The following is an 18,365-nucleotide window of genomic DNA, read 5'->3' as shown; positions in this document are numbered from 1 at the left end:
GGCTGGGACCCAAACAAAGAGCAGCTCTACCATATTAAGAAACATGAGTCAGTTTCTTCTTTTTTTAATCTTGAAGGCGCAAAAGGAATAGGGAGGGGGGATTGCAGGATTTTTCTATTCCACTACTTAAAAAAAAAAACATTGGCAGCAAAAACAAAGGGTAGTTAGATAAATGGATGAACTAGAGAACAAGGAACAAGGAAGGCCACAACCGACCCAGAATGTGACTGCAAGGAAGCAAGCTCAGAGACCACGTCAACTTCAAGGAGCAATCTAACTCGTAGTTTAAAAGATCTCTAGAATTTTGTGCATATGAAAAGTGAAGAGTTCGGAGAAGGAGAAAGCTAAACCCTAGGAGTCTAGCAGAGGTTGTTGGATGGATGGGACTTTCTCGGAGTTTAGGAAACACGCAGCAGTGGGCTGGAGTCAACACCGAGGTCGTGTGTGCTCCGGTTAGTGTTATGAGTGTAGTTAGCAGACGGGGATTCACCCCGTGCGGTCCACGACCCCACGACCGACAGCCCCTCTGCCCAGTACGGCGGCGGCCCCGGGCCTCAGACCCCTCTGCATCGGCTGGTCCTGGGCGGGCTGCCCTCCCTCCCGGGCGCCCTCCCTCCCGGGGCGCCCTCCCTCCCGGGGGTCCTCCCTCCCGGGGCGCCCTGCCCCCCCACCCCGCCGCAGCCCTCGCCCCCTGCCCACCCCCGTGAGCAGACCCAGAACCGCGCCGCCCTCGCCCAGCTCGGCGGCGGCTGGAGAGCAGCCTCCGAGGAGGGGCCGCCTCACCGCCCGCTCCCCTCTCGCGGTGGCTGCGTAATCCCTCCCCGAGCTCCCTTCGGCTCGCGGCTGCCCGGCCCCGCCTCCCCCACGGGGAAACATCCCAAAAAAGGGCAGAAAAGAAAATTCGGAGTCAAGTTGGCCCCTTGGGGAAGACCGGCGAGCCCGCTGGGAGAAGGGAGGAGGAGGGCGGGCGCGAGGGAAGGAGAGGGAGGCGAGCGGGGGAGCAGGCAGAGCCCGGGGGGGGGGGGGGCGGGAGCGCCTCTTCCCGGGTGGGAGTGGGGGTGGGGAGCGCGCCCCGGCCAGCCTGGCCTCAGCCTCGTGGAAAATATGCGGGGCACGTGGGGGGCGGGGCGGGCAGGCGCGGAGGACCTGGCTCTACCACCGAGACTGGGAGGGAGCGCTAGGTTAACAGATGCCAGGCCCGCCCTCGGGGGCAGCAGGCCTCCTGCCTCAGTTTCCCCAAGCACAGAAAAGACAACCACAACCTCCACGTCGGTAGCGCAAACCTGGATTCTGGGACTCGGGGTAAACTGAGGCACTCGAGGCATGCAGGAGATCCGCCTCCCAAGAGACATTTAATCTGGGGGGGATTTACAGGAAACTTCTAAATTAAGGGTAGCGGCTGCTGCGAGCTGAGCGAGGGCATGCGGTCCCTGCGCCCAGGCAGCTGCCGTGAGCTCACGCCCTGAAATAGCCCCAGGGCCCCCGGCCGCAGCTGCCGCAGGGCCCGCCTGTCACTCAGAGGAAGTGCTGAGCCCCCGGCCCGAGGGTCCCGTCCCCTCTGCTGACCAAGGCTTTCACAGCCTGTAGCTCTTTTCCTTCCGACGGCTGGCTAGCCAAGAGAGGAGGCGGGGCCGGGGCCGAGGGGGAGGACCCGAGAGGTGGGCGCAAAGGGCGGCCGCGCCCCGAGACCGGGCAGTGCTTCTGCCCCTACAAGGTTTGGGCCTCGGTGGGGGAGGGTCCTGGCCCCTGGCTCCGCCCGGTCCCTCCCCTCCTTTTAGGCGCCCTCGCTGCTGGGACATCCCAGTCCCTCTTGCTCTTCCTGACCTGTCCCCCTGCGTCCAGTGCCCGCAGCCAGCCCGGTCTACCCACTCTTCACAGCCCACCCGCCGGCCCACCTCCCACTGCAGCCATGGACGCCATTAAGAAGAAGATGCAGATGCTGAAACTGGACAAGGAAAATGCCATCGACCGCGCAGAGCAGGCTGAAGCCGACAAGAAGCAAGCTGAGGACCGATGCAAGCAGGTGGGGCCCAGTATAACCTCCGCTTCCCTCTACCGGCCCCGGGTCTGCTCTCCAAGGCCTCCCATCAGTGTGGGGCTGAGCCTTAACAGCACCGTCCAGAGTTCGGCCCTTCCTAGAGTCTTCACCCACCCGCCATCGCCTGGGAGCCCCCAGTTACCACTCCTGTCATTAAAAAGCTGCAATAGGTCCCGTTAGGCTTGTCACATTCTCCTCCCAGGGCCTCCTAACACTGCTTCTGGACTGTCCTTCCTTTCATCCTTCTTCTCCCACAACAGTCTCCAAGTATCTTCTAGAACGAGTTCCCCGACACACACACACACACACCCTTCCCAGACCTGCCTTCCTTGCCTCAGGGCCCTGACCCAGACCTAGCTGATCAATCGCCCCTCTTCCACAGCTGGAAGAAGAACAGCAGGCCCTCCAGAAGAAGCTGAAGGGGACAGAGGATGAGGTGGAAAAGTATTCCGAGTCTGTGAAGGATGCCCAGGAGAAACTGGAGCAGGCCGAGAAGAAGGCCACCGATGTGAGTGTGGGCTCGGGGAGGGTTAGGGGCACTAGGACACTGGTGAGGAGCCCCAGGCATGCTTGTGAAGGAAGAAAGGGACTTCTGAACGGACGTAGTTTCTTCTCTGTACCACCACCCAGGGCAGGTTTACACAAGTAGCCCAAGACACCTACTACTTCCCCAGGACTCAGCCTTGAGATTCCTGTTCATTTCAGCCCTTAGAATGTACAGTGATCAAGTGGTGAGTCACAGTGAGGGTGGGAGGTGAGAATTTACCGCCCACCTTAGTTAATCCTCCCTCTAAGAAGGAAGGAGAGGAGACTGCAGCTGCATTTGGTGGGTGTGAGGGTTAGGGTTGAGTGTGAGCAGCCAGCAGGCAGGAGTGGAGAGTGCTCCAAAGATGGGGCCCTGATTTGAGTTACAGCACTAAGGGGCCATTAGGAATTCCCCACCCCTGACCTCTGGCACCAGAAGGCCTACTACCCTGGAGCCTCAGCTCAGGTTCTAATGGCTCCTCATTTACCCTCATTAAGCTGTCAACCTCAGGCCCAGGCCAGGCCACAGGGCAGAGGGACAGGGCCACCATTGCCAAAGTAGCCACCTTGGCAGGCTCCACTCGCCCTGAGGGTTCTCTGCCCATCCCCAACCAGACTTCTCTTCTTCCCAGCTCACACCTTCAGGCAGAATGATCATATAACTTTAGACGTGGCACTATCTCCAGTGCCTGCCTCAGTTTCTCATTTTAAATTTAAGATGAGTCTGTCAGTAGGGCCTGGGGGTGAGTAGCATAAGCCATCATCTGAACACCTGAGTTGGCATTCGTATTGATCATTTTCTATTCCCTAGCCCCCCCTACCCCCCAGCTGGGCTTCTTGGTCCAGTCTCTCTACCAGCCCTGGCACTTGGGAGGGAACTGACCTGCAACTGCTAGCAAAGTTGACCCTGGGCATCTGATACTCTATAAATAACCAAGGCTCAGTGCAGCTGGAGGCAAGACTGGAAACCCAAGGAGCTTGGGGGGGGGTGTGGAGAAGTGGGGAAGCCCTGCCAATAATAAACAGGAAATGCGGCCCAATTTTATAGTGTTACCTTGAAAACAGCAGTTAACTTATGCAGTGCCTCAGTTTCTCTCTTCTTTCTTGTTTGCCATTTATCCAGTGGGGACAGTAGTTACTGTCATGTGGCAGGAGAGCAGCCAGCATCCATAGAAGAGCAGACATGGCATATATCTGTCTTGCGATGACCCCAGGACTTCCCAAGCTTGGCAGCCATTTCTTGTCCTTCCACCTCATCTCTCTAGACTACTCTCCCACTGTCCTCCAGTGTCGTCCTTCCCCGTTCTGTCTCCAGAGTGTTTCCACGTTGAGTCATTGGGTCCTGTGCCCATGATGGGCTCTTGTTCTAAGTGGCCAAACTCCAGGTACCGAAGGCACCTGGAGGACAAGCTATAAACCACCAAACCACTTGCTATATATGGTGTCGCTCCTGCCCGCAGGGCTGCCCAGGGCCTGCCCTCTGTGCCAGCCCCACCCAGCCCCATGCTACCACCAAGCTCTTCCCCTCCACCAGTCCAGTCCTTTCTTCTTCTTGGTCTTAAGTCTCTGGTCTCCTAAATCTCTGCAGTTTCATCTTGGAGGATGGGCTGAGGCTATCTCACATTTATGAAGGAAGGGCTCCACCGGCAACGTATGCGCATGCTCTTTGCAGAGTGTGTCGCTACTTCCCATAGTAGCTTATATCGTCAGACCCAACTGGGAGCCTTGAAAAAAGACGGGGAGGGAGCTGGAGAGACGGTTCAGTGGGTAAGAGCTCTTAGTGCTCGTGCAGAGGGCCTGGGTTCAGTGGCCGGTGGCTCGCACCGTATGGGCACCGGACACACGTGCAGTGTGCATACACGCAGGCAATGCACTGACACACATGAAGGAGATAAACGTGTCTCTGTTAAAGAGGCCCCAACCCCTTCTTGGACAGCTCACTTTGGTGAGCCTCCTGTGTGGTCCTGTGGATTAACAGTTCATTGTCTCAGAGGATCTGTGGTTGTCGGCTCCCATCTAGGAAGGAGGAAACTGAGGCTTAGAGAGGCCAAACGTGTTGCCCAAGGTCATATAGCAAGTGTGGAGTAGCTGAGCTATGGCTCAGAGACAACAGCCTGACTCTGAGCCAGAGTCCTTAAAAAACACACCGCGGTTGCCCTCTTCCTCCACAGGTCACGCTGCCTCATCCAACCTCTCAGGGTGGAGTGTGAAGTCCTATGGACCGTCTCCAAAGCCTCTTTCCATATTCAGAGTCTGAGTATCATCGCTTATGTTCCCTTCCCCCACGTCACCTTGGCAGGGAGCCCCTCAATACAGCCACAGTTTCTTACAGACCTGGCTTGCCTCTAAAGTCCCTCTCTGGGAAGTCTGCCTGGCAACTGGTGATATCACAGAACCTTGATTCTGGGATTGGCTGCTTTTTAGCAGCGGCAAAGTCCAGTTGTCCTGATTTTTCTCTACTCTCCCCTGTGCTGGGCTCTGCTTTGTAGGAATCCGAGCTGCCTCAGGTGTGGGCGTCAGCATTTGGAGTGCTCTCAGGGGAGCTACAGGAACCAATCTACCTACCTAATTGCTAACCATGCATGGTGCCAGAAGAGGCACCACCTCAGGAGAATGGAACTTGTGTGGAGGACTCAGGTTTTCACCCAGGCAGAGGACTGTTGAGATGGGGGGAAATAAGTTGAACACCTAGAAAGCAGAAAGCTAAGATTCTGGAGCTTAGCAGATCCTCACCAAGGTGTAAAAGCCTTTTGACCCCTGCCCTCTGACCCACAGGCTGAAGCAGATGTGGCCTCTCTGAACCGCCGCATTCAGCTGGTAGAGGAGGAGTTGGATCGGGCACAGGAGCGCCTGGCTACAGCCCTGCAAAAGCTGGAGGAGGCTGAGAAAGCAGCTGATGAGAGCGAGAGGTGGGGAAGGGGTCCCTGGAGGGAGGCAGGTCAGGGACTGCAGAGGGAGGGTCCTGCCTCTGCTCCTACTGGACCTACATGCACTGCTGTCCCTGCTTCTCAGAGGAATGAAGGTCATTGAAAACCGGGCCATGAAAGATGAGGAAAAGATGGAGCTGCAGGAGATGCAGCTGAAGGAAGCCAAGCACATTGCTGAGGACTCAGACCGCAAATACGAGGAGGTGACAGCCTTGTCCTGTTTCACTTTCACCCGCAATCCCCAAAGTTCCAGTTCTCACCACTGGCCTACCTCTCCCTCCCACTTCCCCTCAGGTGGCCCGGAAGCTAGTGATCCTGGAAGGCGAACTGGAGCGCTCAGAAGAGAGAGCAGAGGTGGCTGAGAGGTAAGGACACCCTGGGGCATGAGGGGACCGGTAGAACTCGCCTGAGGGTCGGCTGTGGGGCACTGCACACAGTGGTCAGGCAGTTCCCCAGGCCAGAGGCCACAGGAACAGGCCTTGTCGTCTGATCTATGCCTGCTGCCCCCAGCCGAGCCAGGCAGCTGGAGGAGGAGCTCCGAACCATGGACCAGGCCCTCAAGTCGCTGATAGCCTCAGAGGAGGAGGTAGTAGCCTCTCTGGGACCTCCTAGGCACTGGCTCCATTTCTCACCTCACATCCCTCCCAGCTCAGCACCTCAGGCTGCTGTTTCTCTCCCGCAGTAGGAACTAGGGGTGGAGTGGGGGCTTCAAACTCAGCCTGCTGTCACTCTCATCACTTTGCTCTTTTCTTTTCTCCTCTACCCCTTCCCCACTGTGCCACCCCCACTGTCTCACCTCACTGTACCCTCACGCTCCATCCTGCCACACACCCCTGCAGTAAATGTGGGGACCTAGAGGAGGAGCTGAAAATTGTTACCAACAACTTGAAATCCCTGGAAGCCCAAGCGGACAAGGTAGAGGGGTCAGAGGGGCCGTGAGGACGGGGCTGTGCAGTGGGGCGGAGAGGGCTTAGGTAGGGAGGGCCAGGTGCTTGATGAAGGTGAGCAGGAGCCCGAGGGCTCAATGGAGAGTTGAAGGATTTGGGATCACGGAACGGTTCACTGATGGCGCGTTTATGTCTCTTAAAGTATTCCACCAAAGAGGACAAATACGAAGAAGAGATCAAACTTCTGGAGGAGAAGCTGAAGGAGGTGAGAATGCCTGTGGCAGGAAATTGAGGGGTGTGGCTGAGAAAGAATGGTGACTTCAGGGAGCCTCTCAGGGAAGGCTTCTGTCCTGGCCATACTCCTGTTCCTTCTTTATTCCAGGCTGAGACCAGAGCAGAGTTTGCTGAACGATCTGTGGCAAAGTTGGAGAAAACCATCGATGACCTGGAAGGTAGAAAGGATACTCCCCCTCACCCCACAATCAGCCTGACCTTTACCACATTGTGTTTGTTAAATAAGTGGATCACCCAGGGTTCCACAGACTGGTAGGCTGTGTCTACAGTCCAGGGAATCATGATAGGCTGTTCTAGTGCTTTTCCCAGTTTTGAATAAGTGAGGATTACCTCAAGAGTTAAAAACCGATGTCTGGGCTGGAGAGCTGGCTCAGTGGTTAAGAGCACTGGCTGCTCTTCCGGAGGAGCTGGGCTTGAGACCCAGCACCTATGTGGCCGCTCACAGCCTTCTGTAACTTCAGTCCTAGGGGATCTGACACCCTCTTCTGGCTTCTGCAGATACCATGCGTGCACATAGTGCACAGAGAAGCAGGCAAACACCTACACATGAGAAACACACGCCCATACATGAGAAACACACGCCCATACATGAGAAACACACACGCCCATACATGAGTAACACATACGCCCATACATGAGAAACACACGCCCATACATGAGAAACACACGCCCATACATGAGAAACACACGCCCATACATGAGAAACACACGCCCATACATGAGAAACACACACACCCATACATGAGAAACACACGCCCATACATGAGTAGCCCTGGCTGTCCTGAAGTTCAGTGTATAGATCAGGCTGGCCCCAAACTCAGAGACCCAAGTACCCCTTGAGTGCTGGGACTAAAGGTGTGTACCACCACCACCTGACTTATTTTTTAATCTGAAAAGAAGAAAGTGTATTCCTCCTAGGCTTGGAAGGAGGGTAAAGCATTTGTCCCACAAACATGGGGGCGTGAATGCGATACCCAGACACCATGGAAGAGCTGGACACAGTAGCCTGTGTGAATCCCAGCGCTCCTGTCACCACAGGACAGGAAATGGGGTTGGAGACAGGAGAATGGCTGGAAGCTCTGGCCCAGCATTTGATGCTAAGACCCCACCCCACATGAGCATACACACACCATACACACTCACAGAATTCAATTGGATTCCTGAGGGCTGGAGCAGTAGGCTTTGGTTCAAAACAAAACACCAAACCCCACAGTTCTAGACCCTTCTCCAAGTGATTGCTGGTTTCACTCACTGAATATGGTCTTGCTACGTAGACGAGGCTGGAAGCTGGCTCCACAGTGCTGGGATTGCAGCCTTGGGCCACCAGCATCTTAAAGCTGATGTTGCTGGTCTTGTATAACACCAGTCTAGCAAGTGGCGTCTCTAAGGACAATTCAATAGTCATATTACAGAGATACCCTGCCCCCAGTGCTGGGGATTAAACCTAACACCTAACCCCACGTGTGCTAGGCAAGTTCTCTGCCACTGAGCTATATCCCCAGCCAATATTTGACCAAAAATCAGGGTTTACACAATACTGCTCATGGAAGATACTACTTTTGAGTTACACTTAGCAAAAACAGAAATCCAGGTCTTTGCTGGCCTGTGGTTATTCCTTTTATCAACAAAGGTTGCCTTTCCCCTTTGACTTTGATAACCCTTTGACTTTCATTAATTCTGGTGTCTTCTGTTTCTAATCTTCTCAGGCAAGCAGGGATTTTATCTCCAACTTTAGGACTTTAGACTTTCCTGGTCAGCACCCTACCTTTCCCTCTTAAGCATGCCTGCCTGTCTGCTCAGAGCACTGCCCACAGGCTTCTGGGACACTGCAATGTGGGGAGAGAAAAGTCGGGGTGCAGAGGACAAAGAAAAGCTAGGGTAGAGAAGGGGAAGAGGAAGCCCGACTGCCTTTGGCCTGTCCTCCGGCCTCTCTCTTCTGTCCATCCCTCTAGTTCTAGTTTCCATTTCATCATCTTCTCTCCATCCTCTCCTTCTCCCCTCCTCCATTTCCTCTCCCCATGCTCCCTTCCCTCCCCCTCTTCGGACTGTCCAGATGAAGTCTATGCACAGAAGATGAAGTACAAGGCCATCAGTGAAGAGCTGGACAACGCACTCAATGACATCACTTCCCTCTGAGTCCACAATACCATGGCCATCACAGACCCCTTCTCTCTTCTCTTTCCCTTCTCTCTGAGGGGAGGTGCAGCCAAGGAGGAGCATGATTGGCAACTTCGAGTAGCCAGGCTGAGGGCAGCCTAGGGAGCATGTGTATCTCCACTCCTGCTACCCACTCTGGCACTGGCTTCATCTTGCTGTCACCATCCACTGACCTCTACCCCCTCTACCACTTAATAAACTCTGAACTTGGTCTCCATGCTGTTTTCCTACCTCCAGAGAGCTCCTCATCACTGTCAAAGCACTGGTTTACTCCTGAGACCCTGGCTTTTCCTGACACCCTCAATCTTGTGGCACTCAGCCCTCCCACAGAACACCGTGGCTCACACAGACTCTTCTGCATGGCACTCCCAGCCTGTCACTTTCTGATAATCAGTGCATGTGAATATATGGGGATCCATCAAGCACAGCCTTACCCCCTCTCAGCAGCCCATCACCAACCTTGGTGCACTTAACTGGGATTCCAGGAATGGCTAGAAGGGAAATGGGTTGGTGAGGTCAGGAGAGGAGCCAGAAGATCAGAAACTGTCCAGGGAAGGTCGTAAAAGTATTGGATCTCTCCAAGAGGGGCTTTCACAGCAGCTGCAGGTCTGTTTTCTGTCCCTGTCCTGTCTGTCTGACCCTCCCTTTCTTGGCTGGACCTTTGTCTTTCCTTCTGTTTCCAACTTCCCCAAACCTTTTAAAGGAAGGCAACCCAACCTGTTTATGATACAGACACCCCCGCTCCCCATACCATTGGCTCCAAGGCCTGGAGCAAGATCTGTGTCTGGTCAGTCCACCCGTTTGCCCCTTCTGCAGGCCCCAGGTCCGTAGCCTAACATGTCCCCTGGGCCATAGAGTGTCTCCTAACATGCGTTGTCACCTTTTCCTGTCGAAGGTTCCCTCCCTTATGTCCTTCCTCCTGTTTACCCCACCTCACCTGCTGCTTCCCCTCACAGAGACTTTGGCTAGTGCCAAGGAAGAGAACGTGGAGATTCACCAGACCTTGGACCAGACCCTTTTGGAACTCAACAACCTGTAAGGGCTGGCCCAGCTGCTGCCAGACTATATAGTTGCCTCCTCAAGCCAATAAAGTGATGTTCCTGGTGTGCCAGGGCCTGTTAAGCCTTTGTTGTTGTTGTTGTTGCCAGTGGAGCTGGAAGGACCCAGATTGAGCAGGGCCTGGTTCTGATTCCCGCAGTGGGTTTCTGTTTTAAATGGGGACAATGAGGTGTGGGTTCTGGACTCAGCAAGCACGTTATAGGAAGCAGGTTTCCAGGGATTGGGGAACTATCCTGACCTTTAGTCCCTACAGGGCAGAGCCATCCATCATCCATGGCACATTTCTGTTCCCACAGTCACTGGACCAGATATCCTGAAGGCAAAGCTGCAAGAAGGGACAGATTTTCCTCCAACAGGGGGAAAAAGCCCACTCAGTGTGAACCGAAGTTTAGAGGGGTGGCCAAGCCAAGGTCTTCAAACAAACTGCTATGTACTCTTGCCCTAAGGAGGTTCATATTCTAATCCAGAAAGAGGGGCTGTGGCTGAGCAAAGAATTTGAGATGGAGGAGGTTCTTTAGGCTAACGGGTCAGGGCCGGTGTAACAGCAAGTTCCTTAAAGGTAGGGAAAGAGCCAAGCATGACAGTGCAGGCCTGTAATCCTGCACTGAGTCTAGAAGGATTGTAAGTTTTGATCCAGTCTGGGCTACAGAGTAACTGTCTAGAAGGGAAGGATGGTAGGGGTGAGAATAAGGTCAAGGGCAGCAGAAGAGGTGACGATGGAAGCAAGGACTTGGAGTGAGGTAGGGAAGGGGACCTGAGTGAGGTAAAATCTGAAAAGGGAAGTGCTCCACTTAGGAAGGTCAGGAAGGAAACAGTGCTCTCATGCCTGGACTAGCATAAAGTCTTGAGCGTCACAGGAGCATGACCCGTGCTTATGGGAGTTGTTGTTTTGTTTTTTCCCAGCAACCATAAGAAATTAATGCAATATACTTTCAATTCGAGGAACAAAGGCAACTACATGTGTTTTATTAGAAATATTTATTTTTTTAAATAATCAGGATGAGTCAGGCAGGATGGTACATGCCTGTAATCCCAGCATTCAAGAGTCTGAGACAGGAGTCTAGGGAGCTCAAGGAAAGGGCCTGGAAGGTCAGTGGTAGAACACTTGTCTAGTATGTACAAGGGCCTGGGTTCAAACTCCATTATCACACACACACACAGTTCAAGACCACCCTGGGCTACATAGCAAGATCAAGGGGTATACTGCTCAGTGGTAGAGCATAGTAAGAACAAGAATTGCCAGGCAGTGATGGCACACACCTTTAATCCCAGCACTCAGGAGGCAGAAGCAATTGGATCTCTGAGTTCAAGGCCAGCCTGGTCTGCAGAGTGAGTTCCAAGACAGCCAGGGCACACAGAGAAACCCTGTCTCATAAAACAAACAAGAAAGGAGCAAGAATTAAGTCCAGTCTTGCCTTTTCACTATAAGTTTCCATTGCATTTCTTTAAGGAAAAGAAGAAAATTAAGAAGATGGAAATTATTTCTTAGTGATTAAAAAGAAGCTGTATAATGGCAGGACAAGGTTTCCAGATTCCTCTAGCTGGCTTCTCCTTATTAGGCTCCAGTTTCTGTCATTTCTGCTGGGCTGTAGCTAACTCTATCTTTGATCCCACTTCTGTGCCTATAGAACAAGGAACTAGAATCAGAAAAACACCACCAAATGAGCTCATTTGCAGTCCTGGAACTCTGGGTTATGCAAAAAAGGCTGTGCCACGGGAGGGCCATAGATACCTGTGCAGCCTCCCCATCTGTATGAGGAAGGCGATACTGGTGGCAGCAAAAAGAAGGCCAAACACCAAGGCTAGAATGTCACCTGGAAGGGAAAAGGGGCTGCCTCAGGGGAAGCCATGGGGTCCCTTCCGAGCTGGCTTCCCACCTCCTGAGCCTTTCCCCAGTGCTCAGGCAGCCCTCAGGGGGGTCAGTCTCCAGAACAGACCAGCTAAAGGATGGAGGTGGATAGTGACAGGGCTAAGACAAGCACCATTTCCCCTCCCAGCAGCTAGGTGAAAGGTGTGTTGTGGGAGAAGCATCAACTGGAGATTTCTGGAACCTCCTTCTGAGAACTAAACCAGAGGCATAGGTCCCTACCTGACCTATTACATTGATTTAAGGAAGAAATTTATTCTGCAGAAAAAGAAAAGAGTAGCTCCTGGGCACCAACACCGAAAGGGTGTTGTAGTCCCGTCCCCCGTCCCCCGTCCCCCGACCCCCGTCCCCCAACCCCCGCCCATGTCAGAGACGAGAGAGGGACCCAGACTCACCAGCAGTGAGGCAGGAATTCAAGCGGACTGAAAAGAAGAAGGAGACATTAGAGCCAGGGCGCATGAAAACCTGTGACAAACTGTGGCACAAATGAAGACGCAGGAAGAGAGGGATCCATGGCGGCGCGGGGGGGGGGGGGGCATGGCAACACGGGCTATCAGACAGCCTTCACCTGACTCAGGGCTGCTGTCCACTCCGGCAGAAAAAGAAGCCTCAATCGTTCGCCCATTCAAAGGCTGCGTGTCTCGGAAATTCAGCTGTAGCCGAGAATCATGAGGTCCCCACAGGGAAACAGAGAGAGTGTGGAGCTGGGGAGTGTCAACAGACGAAAGAAGGAAGTCGCTAACCCTCCATCTTCACTGCGTGGCCCCTTGACCCGATCTCATTTCTTCCGCCATTCCCATGCTCCAATACTACACGCCACTCTGACCTGCTTAGCACTCAGCTTCACCGTCTGGTTGAACACAGTCCAGATGACTCCCTGGCTGCAGGGAGGGGTGGTCAGAGATCCTTCATATCGGTAGTACCGGCTGAGGTCCGAGGGCAGCAGGGCAGAGACATCCAGACCTGAGATCTCAGTCTTGGAGCCTGGGGACAGGTCTGTGTGAGATCTCACCTCCATCACTTCCCCTGGAAGCTCCAGGCACAAGCACGGTTTCAGCGCTTCTCACTATGTGTGGTTAATCCAAGAGGAAGGCAAGGGCTTTGAGCGCTTAGAGGATGCCTTGAACTAATGAGCCAGTGCTCCAGCCTCCTTTGGAGCCTTTGCTCTTCTGAGCGCACTGCCTTACCATGCAGGACTGCTGCCTGCACCCAGAGTGGGATAAAGTGGAGCTGGGATGTAGTTCGGCTGCAGAGGCCCTGCATTCTGTCTAGTGAACACACACACCCCTCCCCACGGACAATAACATGTAAATACAGTTTAATATTTGTAACTATAGAAACCAGACAGGAAACCTAGAAGTCTAGTTAAAGGAAGGTTAAATAGCTCAGTCACTGGGAAGGGAACAAGCTTTCAACAGAAGTAGGTCTGCAGCATAGACCCAGGCCTCGAAGTGCCCTGCTGTACTGCTGAGCTAGATCCCTGGGCTTCCTGGAGACATCTCGTGTAGCGTAGGCTGGCTTCCCACTTGGGATGTAGCCAGCCTCCCAAGACCTGGCATCAGCATGCACTACCGTTTCCTGCTCTAAAACGTTTATAAATACAAAATATTTGATATGTATAAATGACAGACAGTTCTCAAAAGAAAAAGCTTAGCTTTCCACACTCAACCCTATAAGTTCCAAACATTTTTTGTGTTGTTTTGCTTTTTGATTGTTTGTTTTTGAGAGCAGGTCTCACTATGTAGCCCTGACTGGCCTGGAACTCATTCTGTAGACCAGGTTGGCCTCAACTCTGCTTTTTTTTTTTTCTTGTCCAATTTTATTTTCTGTTTGGCTTGCTTTCAAATTGTCAAGCCTGTGGACAGCGCGTCCCTGTTCCCATTTTCCCCATTATTACCAATATTAGAGCCAGTTCACCCTCAACTCCTCTCTTTCTCCATTCTCAGCTCTGCAGTTCCTTGGGCAAGCCACAAACTGACCTTCCTCAGCGATTTCTTCCAAATGTGACAGCAATTGTTCATAGGCACTGTTTTCCTCTGGGCCCTCCTGCAGGGGTGGACGTGGGATACAATGCAAGGCAGATTGATACCTGTTTTTTGGACCACAGTTGGAAGCCTGAATACAAGATGGGGTTCAGGATGGGGCTCCCACAGTCTTTCTCCATTCCTCACCATTAAGAATGCTGAGGAATATAAAATCATATTATTCAAATTCTATTACTATTGCTTTGCAAATGAATTGCCTTGGTATACTGGATTTCACTGGCAAACTGAAGGAGGAGAAAATTTACTAGGATGCTTGGCCCTTTGGGATATGAGCCCTACTAATTTTCATGGTTTAACTCATCATTATTTCCACAGACACTCCATGGTCTCCTGAAGAAAGCCATAATGTATTAGCACTTGTGTGAGCTTTACTAATTCACGGATTTGACTCTTTTTTTTTTTTAAAGATTTATTGATTATTTATACAACATTCTGCCTGCACACCAGATCTTACTATAAATGGTTATGGGCCACCATAACATGGGGTTGCTGGGAACTGAACTCAGGACCCTTGGAAGAACAGTGAGTGTTCTTAAGCTCGGAGCCACCTCTCCAGACCCCCGGATCTGACTCTTGGAGCGCGGTGCTGCATGCTGCTTCTGGGGCACTTCTCTGAACTCAGTGAACTTCACACTAGTGAGTGTTGTAGGGTCTCATCTCCTCGCTTCCTGGCCTCCTTCTACGTGGCATGTGCACTCTTGATCATTAACAGGTACAAAGAGGCCACTGACTACTGCACTTGATAAAAGGAAAGCAATGGGTGATAGAAGACACAGAGAAACGACTCCTCCCCCGCCCAGTTTGTGGCACACGGCGTTCCCTGAATGGTCCATACTCTCTCTGTCTTTGTTCACTGTCCTCTCTCTGTGTAACAGTCCTCCTTCTTTCCCTTAAGTGAAGATTTAAGTTTCACCCTCCTCTACAGCCACTATTTTTAGTGTTCTCCGTTTACGACTGTCAAGTCAGCCTTCTGCTGTTTGAGGGCTCCCTAAACAAAGCCTTCCTGCTGGTGCTGAATGAACCAACAAAGGACTGAATGGGGCTGACAGCTGATTGAGCAGCTTGAGCATGTGCTGGAATGGGTTCTCTGTTAGCAAGACACGGGGACCCATTGGCTTTGAGTGACAAGTGTGGTACCTGCAGAAAGGCAGCCAAAACAGCCAGGCCTCCTGGGCGACCCAAGGCTTCACGAAGTTCCGAGAAAGCAGTACTGAGGTGAACCACGTGGATCTAGAGAGGACGTAGGGGACACAGAGAGGCTAGAGCTCTGACCACACCCTCTTGGCTCCTCCTGGGATCCCAGCGCCCACCTCAGCAGGGAACCGGTGACCGTTGACCGTGTGCTCTGATCCTGGGCGGTCTGAACTTCCCCAGTGCAGATGCAGCTGCAGGGCCAGGTATTCCTGCCCAGGTCCCAGAGCCATCCTCAGACCCGGCGGCAGAGTCAGCTGCACTGCGTGGGAGGAGCAAGTGAGCACCAGCAGAACTCCAAAGCGCAGCCTGGTCGCCCCTCCCCTCCGTAGGTCCCGCCGACACCTCACCAGTGTGGCCGTTGTTGCAGAGGCTCAGTTCCTGGCGAGGCTGGCGCCCGTAGCCGACGAGTTCCAGGGGCTGCAGAGCGCGGCAGAAGACGGTGAGCTCCGGACGGATATCTACGGGGGACTGAAAGCGGCCAGCACAGGCCGGGGACACCTGGGGCCAGAGTAGGGTGTCTAGGATGAGAGGAAAAGGTGCAAGAAGTCTGCTGACTGGGATAGGCACCGTTAGGACGAGTGAGGGGTGGAGTCAAGACTCTAGGAGGCAGGCTGAGGCGGGAGAGGGGAGGGGAGGAGAGTGTGGACTTGGGTCCAGACTAGAACTAGTACTGGGTGCCTTTGCTGCGGATCAGGAGGGCTGGACCATCTGCGGATTTGGTCTGTGTAGTGAACCGTGTCTTACCTCCATAGCTCCAAAGACTGTGGCCACTCCCTGCATAAAGGAGAAGAATTCACAAGCCCCCTGTTAAAGCCCAGCTCCTTCCCGGCGCCCAGAATGAAAAAGACTTTCTCCCACTCTGGCAGTGGCTTCAAAGCTGTCTTGCAAGAGTGTTACAGGTAATAGAAATGAAAGCATCAGGACAGGTACCAAGCATGGTGAACTACCACCGACCATGGCCGGCCAACGGGGGGGGGGGGGGGCCATCAGCAGACCCACTGGAGACAGTTCCGAACCTGCTAGGATCTGTACAGTGGCTTCAGTTTGCAGACCCAGATCAGCGTTCTTTTTCACTCATCTCACCTTCCCACTCATCCCCCTTTTCCCCAAAGTTCCTGGCTTAGAGCCAACGTGGTGGTGCACACCTGAAGCCCCAGAACTCAGAGGTGAAAGCAGTTCAAGGCCACCCTGATCTACACAAGGCGAGCCTGCTTGCCCCTCCCCGACAAAGCAATCCCAAGTATTTCCACCTGTTGATTGCTTTCCAGCACTGCAAACTGGAGGTGAGCGATGGCTGTGGGTTCCCCGTGGGTCCTCTAGAAGCCCCTTCCTTCCCTTCCCTTCAATTTTGCCCTTTTTTCTTTTCCATCTCTCCCAACTAATGTGGGCTCTGTCCTCCCCTGAAAGGGAGAAAGGCTATTCGTAGAGCAGCTGCCACATGTTCCCTGCTGAGGCTGGCTGGGGAGGGGAGGCATAGGCTACCTGCCTAGACCGGGAAGCTAATAACCACTTACCTTTTTCATCCCGGTGGGGACCTTGACTGTCCTCAGGAGCCCCCACAGCGGGGAGACCCTCTAACTTGAGGGAATCCTCCTTCCCGGGTTTAGAATTCGCTCCAGGTGCGTCCTCTCCACCAGGAGGATCCAGCGTTCCAGGTGCGTCCTGTTCACTGGGCAGATCCTCCAAGCCCAGATCATCCTCCCCAGATGAACTTTCTCCCAAGGAGGGCTCCCCCTGCATCCCGGACAGGCCCTGGGGATGAGCAGAAGCTAGGAGCAGCAGTAACAGCAGCAGCTGCGCAGTAGGGGCGGGGATCAAGAAAGCAGCCCGGGGGCTGGGGCCCAGGGAAGCCATGCTGCGGACTGGGGTGTCCCAGGACACAGTGTACGGGCTGTACGTGCATCGGAAATAAGAGCTGGTGGGGGAGGAGCAAGCCTTGAGGGGAGCAGGCTGACTCACAGAGTGCCCTTTTGTAGAGATGGAGCCAAAGTCCCACAAGTCTGACTGGCCATGTGCCCCCTCCCCGATACCAAAGCCTGGACTCAGGGGTGAGGGGCAGGTGTGTCCACAGGCAGAGGGTTATCGGGGTCACCAGCTCAGCCTGGAGCCCAAGGCACCACCTGGCACTGTATAGGTTCTCCCTGGCACCACCCAGTTCCTGCCTGCCAGCCTCTGGAAGGCCTGGCCTGCTTCCCAGCCCCGACAGGGAAGGCAAAAGAAGGGGGGGAGCTGGTGCCCCCATGTAGATGGGCTGAGAAGGCAAGAAACCCATGTATATATCCTGGCCCAGTCAGGACGCAGGTAAAGATACTGGAGGGGCCTACGGTTGAGTAGGTCGAGAGGCGCACAGGGAAGACGGAGGCGAATTTAGGCATGAATGTTTTCGAGAGAGAACATATGAGAGAGAGACTCTGATGTCTCCCCCACTGCCTGCCAAAAGTGTGACCATTTTCTTTTCCTGACTTCCAGGTCTTCAAAAACCTCATCCAAGAAACCATTCTGTCTTGTCTCTTGCTTTTTCCCCTAATGTTCCAGTCAGATTATTCGTGTGTGTGTGTGTGTGTGTGTGTGTGTGTGTGTGTGTGTGTGTACTTTTTTCTTTGTTTTTCAGTGCTGGTGACAGAATCCAGGTGACATGCATGCAGACAATCACTCTTCTACTGCCCTGAACTATTCATTTTTCTATTACACTCCCAGCCCTGAACTATTCATTTTTCTCTTCAAACTTCTCACTGCTCTTGTTAATCTAAGGCTTGGTGTCTAGAATGCCATTCATGTTTGCATTCTGTATCCGGTATGTTAAGCACTGGGCTATGGACTAGGGGTACGGAAATGAAAATGAAGACTCCCTATCTGAGGAGCTCTCATGCCAGTGAGTGAGGGAAAATAACATAATTCCGCCTCAAGAATATGGAAGCAGGCAAAATCTGTTCCCACCCTTTGAAGAAGTAGGAGCTCCATGGGTTGGGGGTTGATAATCACAGTAAGGAGGATGGTATTCTGGGCAAAGAAGATACAGGAAATATCTTGAACAGAGGATGGCCAGATGGCTCGGTGTGTAAAGACACTTGCCACCATTCTGATGACCTGACTTGGAACCCCAGACCCATCTCCTATAAATTGTCCTCTGTCCCTATGTGTGCATACATGCACACAATGAATAAATAAAGAGATGCAAAAAGAAACCCTCTGAAGAGAGTGGAAGAACTCAGCTCTCATATTAGGCCGTGTTGAAGACAGCTATGAGCATGGATTGCACAGGGAGCTGGATCTAAAGAACAGATGTGGGGCTCCTAGTCTGTTCACTTAGCGAACATTTACCCAGCCTCTCGAAGTCTTCCAGAGCCTGCTGTTGTCTCCAAACATGCAGCC

The 18,365-nt window shown here is 53.2% G+C and overlaps 2 protein-coding genes and 1 long non-coding RNA gene across 7 annotated transcripts; 2 read left to right on the top strand and 1 right to left on the bottom strand.

Moving 5' to 3' along the window:
• The first annotated feature begins 1,710 nt into the window (after nt 1-1,710).
• Nucleotides 1,711-9,950, top strand: Tpm2 (tropomyosin 2). 4 transcript variants are annotated; one of them, XM_021658461.2, is made up of 9 exons: nt 1,711-2,023; nt 2,421-2,546; nt 5,339-5,472; nt 5,576-5,693; nt 5,785-5,855; nt 6,330-6,405; nt 6,580-6,642; nt 6,760-6,829; nt 9,785-9,950. In XM_021658461.2, exons 1-9 carry the CDS (start codon nt 1,910-1,912, stop codon nt 9,865-9,867), a joined length of 855 nt encoding a protein of 284 aa, XP_021514136.1. In that variant the 5' UTR covers nt 1,711-1,909; the 3' UTR covers nt 9,868-9,950. The 4 variants fall into 4 exon arrangements, with proteins under 4 accessions (XP_021514136.1, XP_021514137.1, XP_021514135.1 ...); XM_021658462.2 differs by lacking the exon at nt 6,330-6,405 and adding an exon at nt 6,001-6,076; XM_021658460.2 differs by lacking the exon at nt 9,785-9,950 and adding an exon at nt 8,725-9,766 and having other exon boundaries at nt 1,752-2,023.
• An 898-nt stretch (nt 9,951-10,848) lies between these two features.
• Nucleotides 10,849-17,095, bottom strand: Ca9 (carbonic anhydrase 9). Of its 2 annotated transcripts, none has more exons than XM_060378614.1 (11): nt 16,508-17,095; nt 15,738-15,767; nt 15,341-15,511; nt 15,110-15,252; nt 14,937-15,029; nt 13,734-13,800; nt 12,581-12,738; nt 12,323-12,458; nt 12,150-12,176; nt 11,620-11,701; nt 10,849-11,524 (listed from the first exon to the last, which is right to left on the bottom strand). In XM_060378614.1, the coding sequence occupies exons 1-11, from the start codon at nt 16,845-16,847 to the stop codon at nt 11,443-11,445; spliced, it is 1,329 nt and encodes a 442-aa protein (XP_060234597.1). In that variant the 5' UTR covers nt 16,848-17,095; the 3' UTR covers nt 10,849-11,442. The 2 variants fall into 2 exon arrangements, with proteins under 2 accessions (XP_060234597.1, XP_021514110.1); XM_021658435.2 differs by having other exon boundaries at nt 10,849-11,509; nt 16,508-16,892.
• On the top strand, nt 15,307-16,276 carry LOC132652530 (uncharacterized). Its single transcript, XR_009590148.1, has 3 exons — nt 15,307-15,432; nt 15,746-15,892; nt 16,106-16,276. It is a non-coding gene; the product is annotated as an uncharacterized LOC132652530 (long non-coding RNA).
• Nucleotides 17,096-18,365: the final 1,270 nt, after the last annotated feature.

Source organism: Meriones unguiculatus, chromosome 1 (assembly GCF_030254825.1).
Source record: "Meriones unguiculatus strain TT.TT164.6M chromosome 1, Bangor_MerUng_6.1, whole genome shotgun sequence".
Lineage (NCBI taxonomy): Eukaryota > Metazoa > Chordata > Mammalia > Rodentia > Muridae > Meriones > Meriones unguiculatus.
Note: the sequence above shows the minus strand (reverse complement) of the source record. Positions and strands in the feature narration are given on the sequence as shown.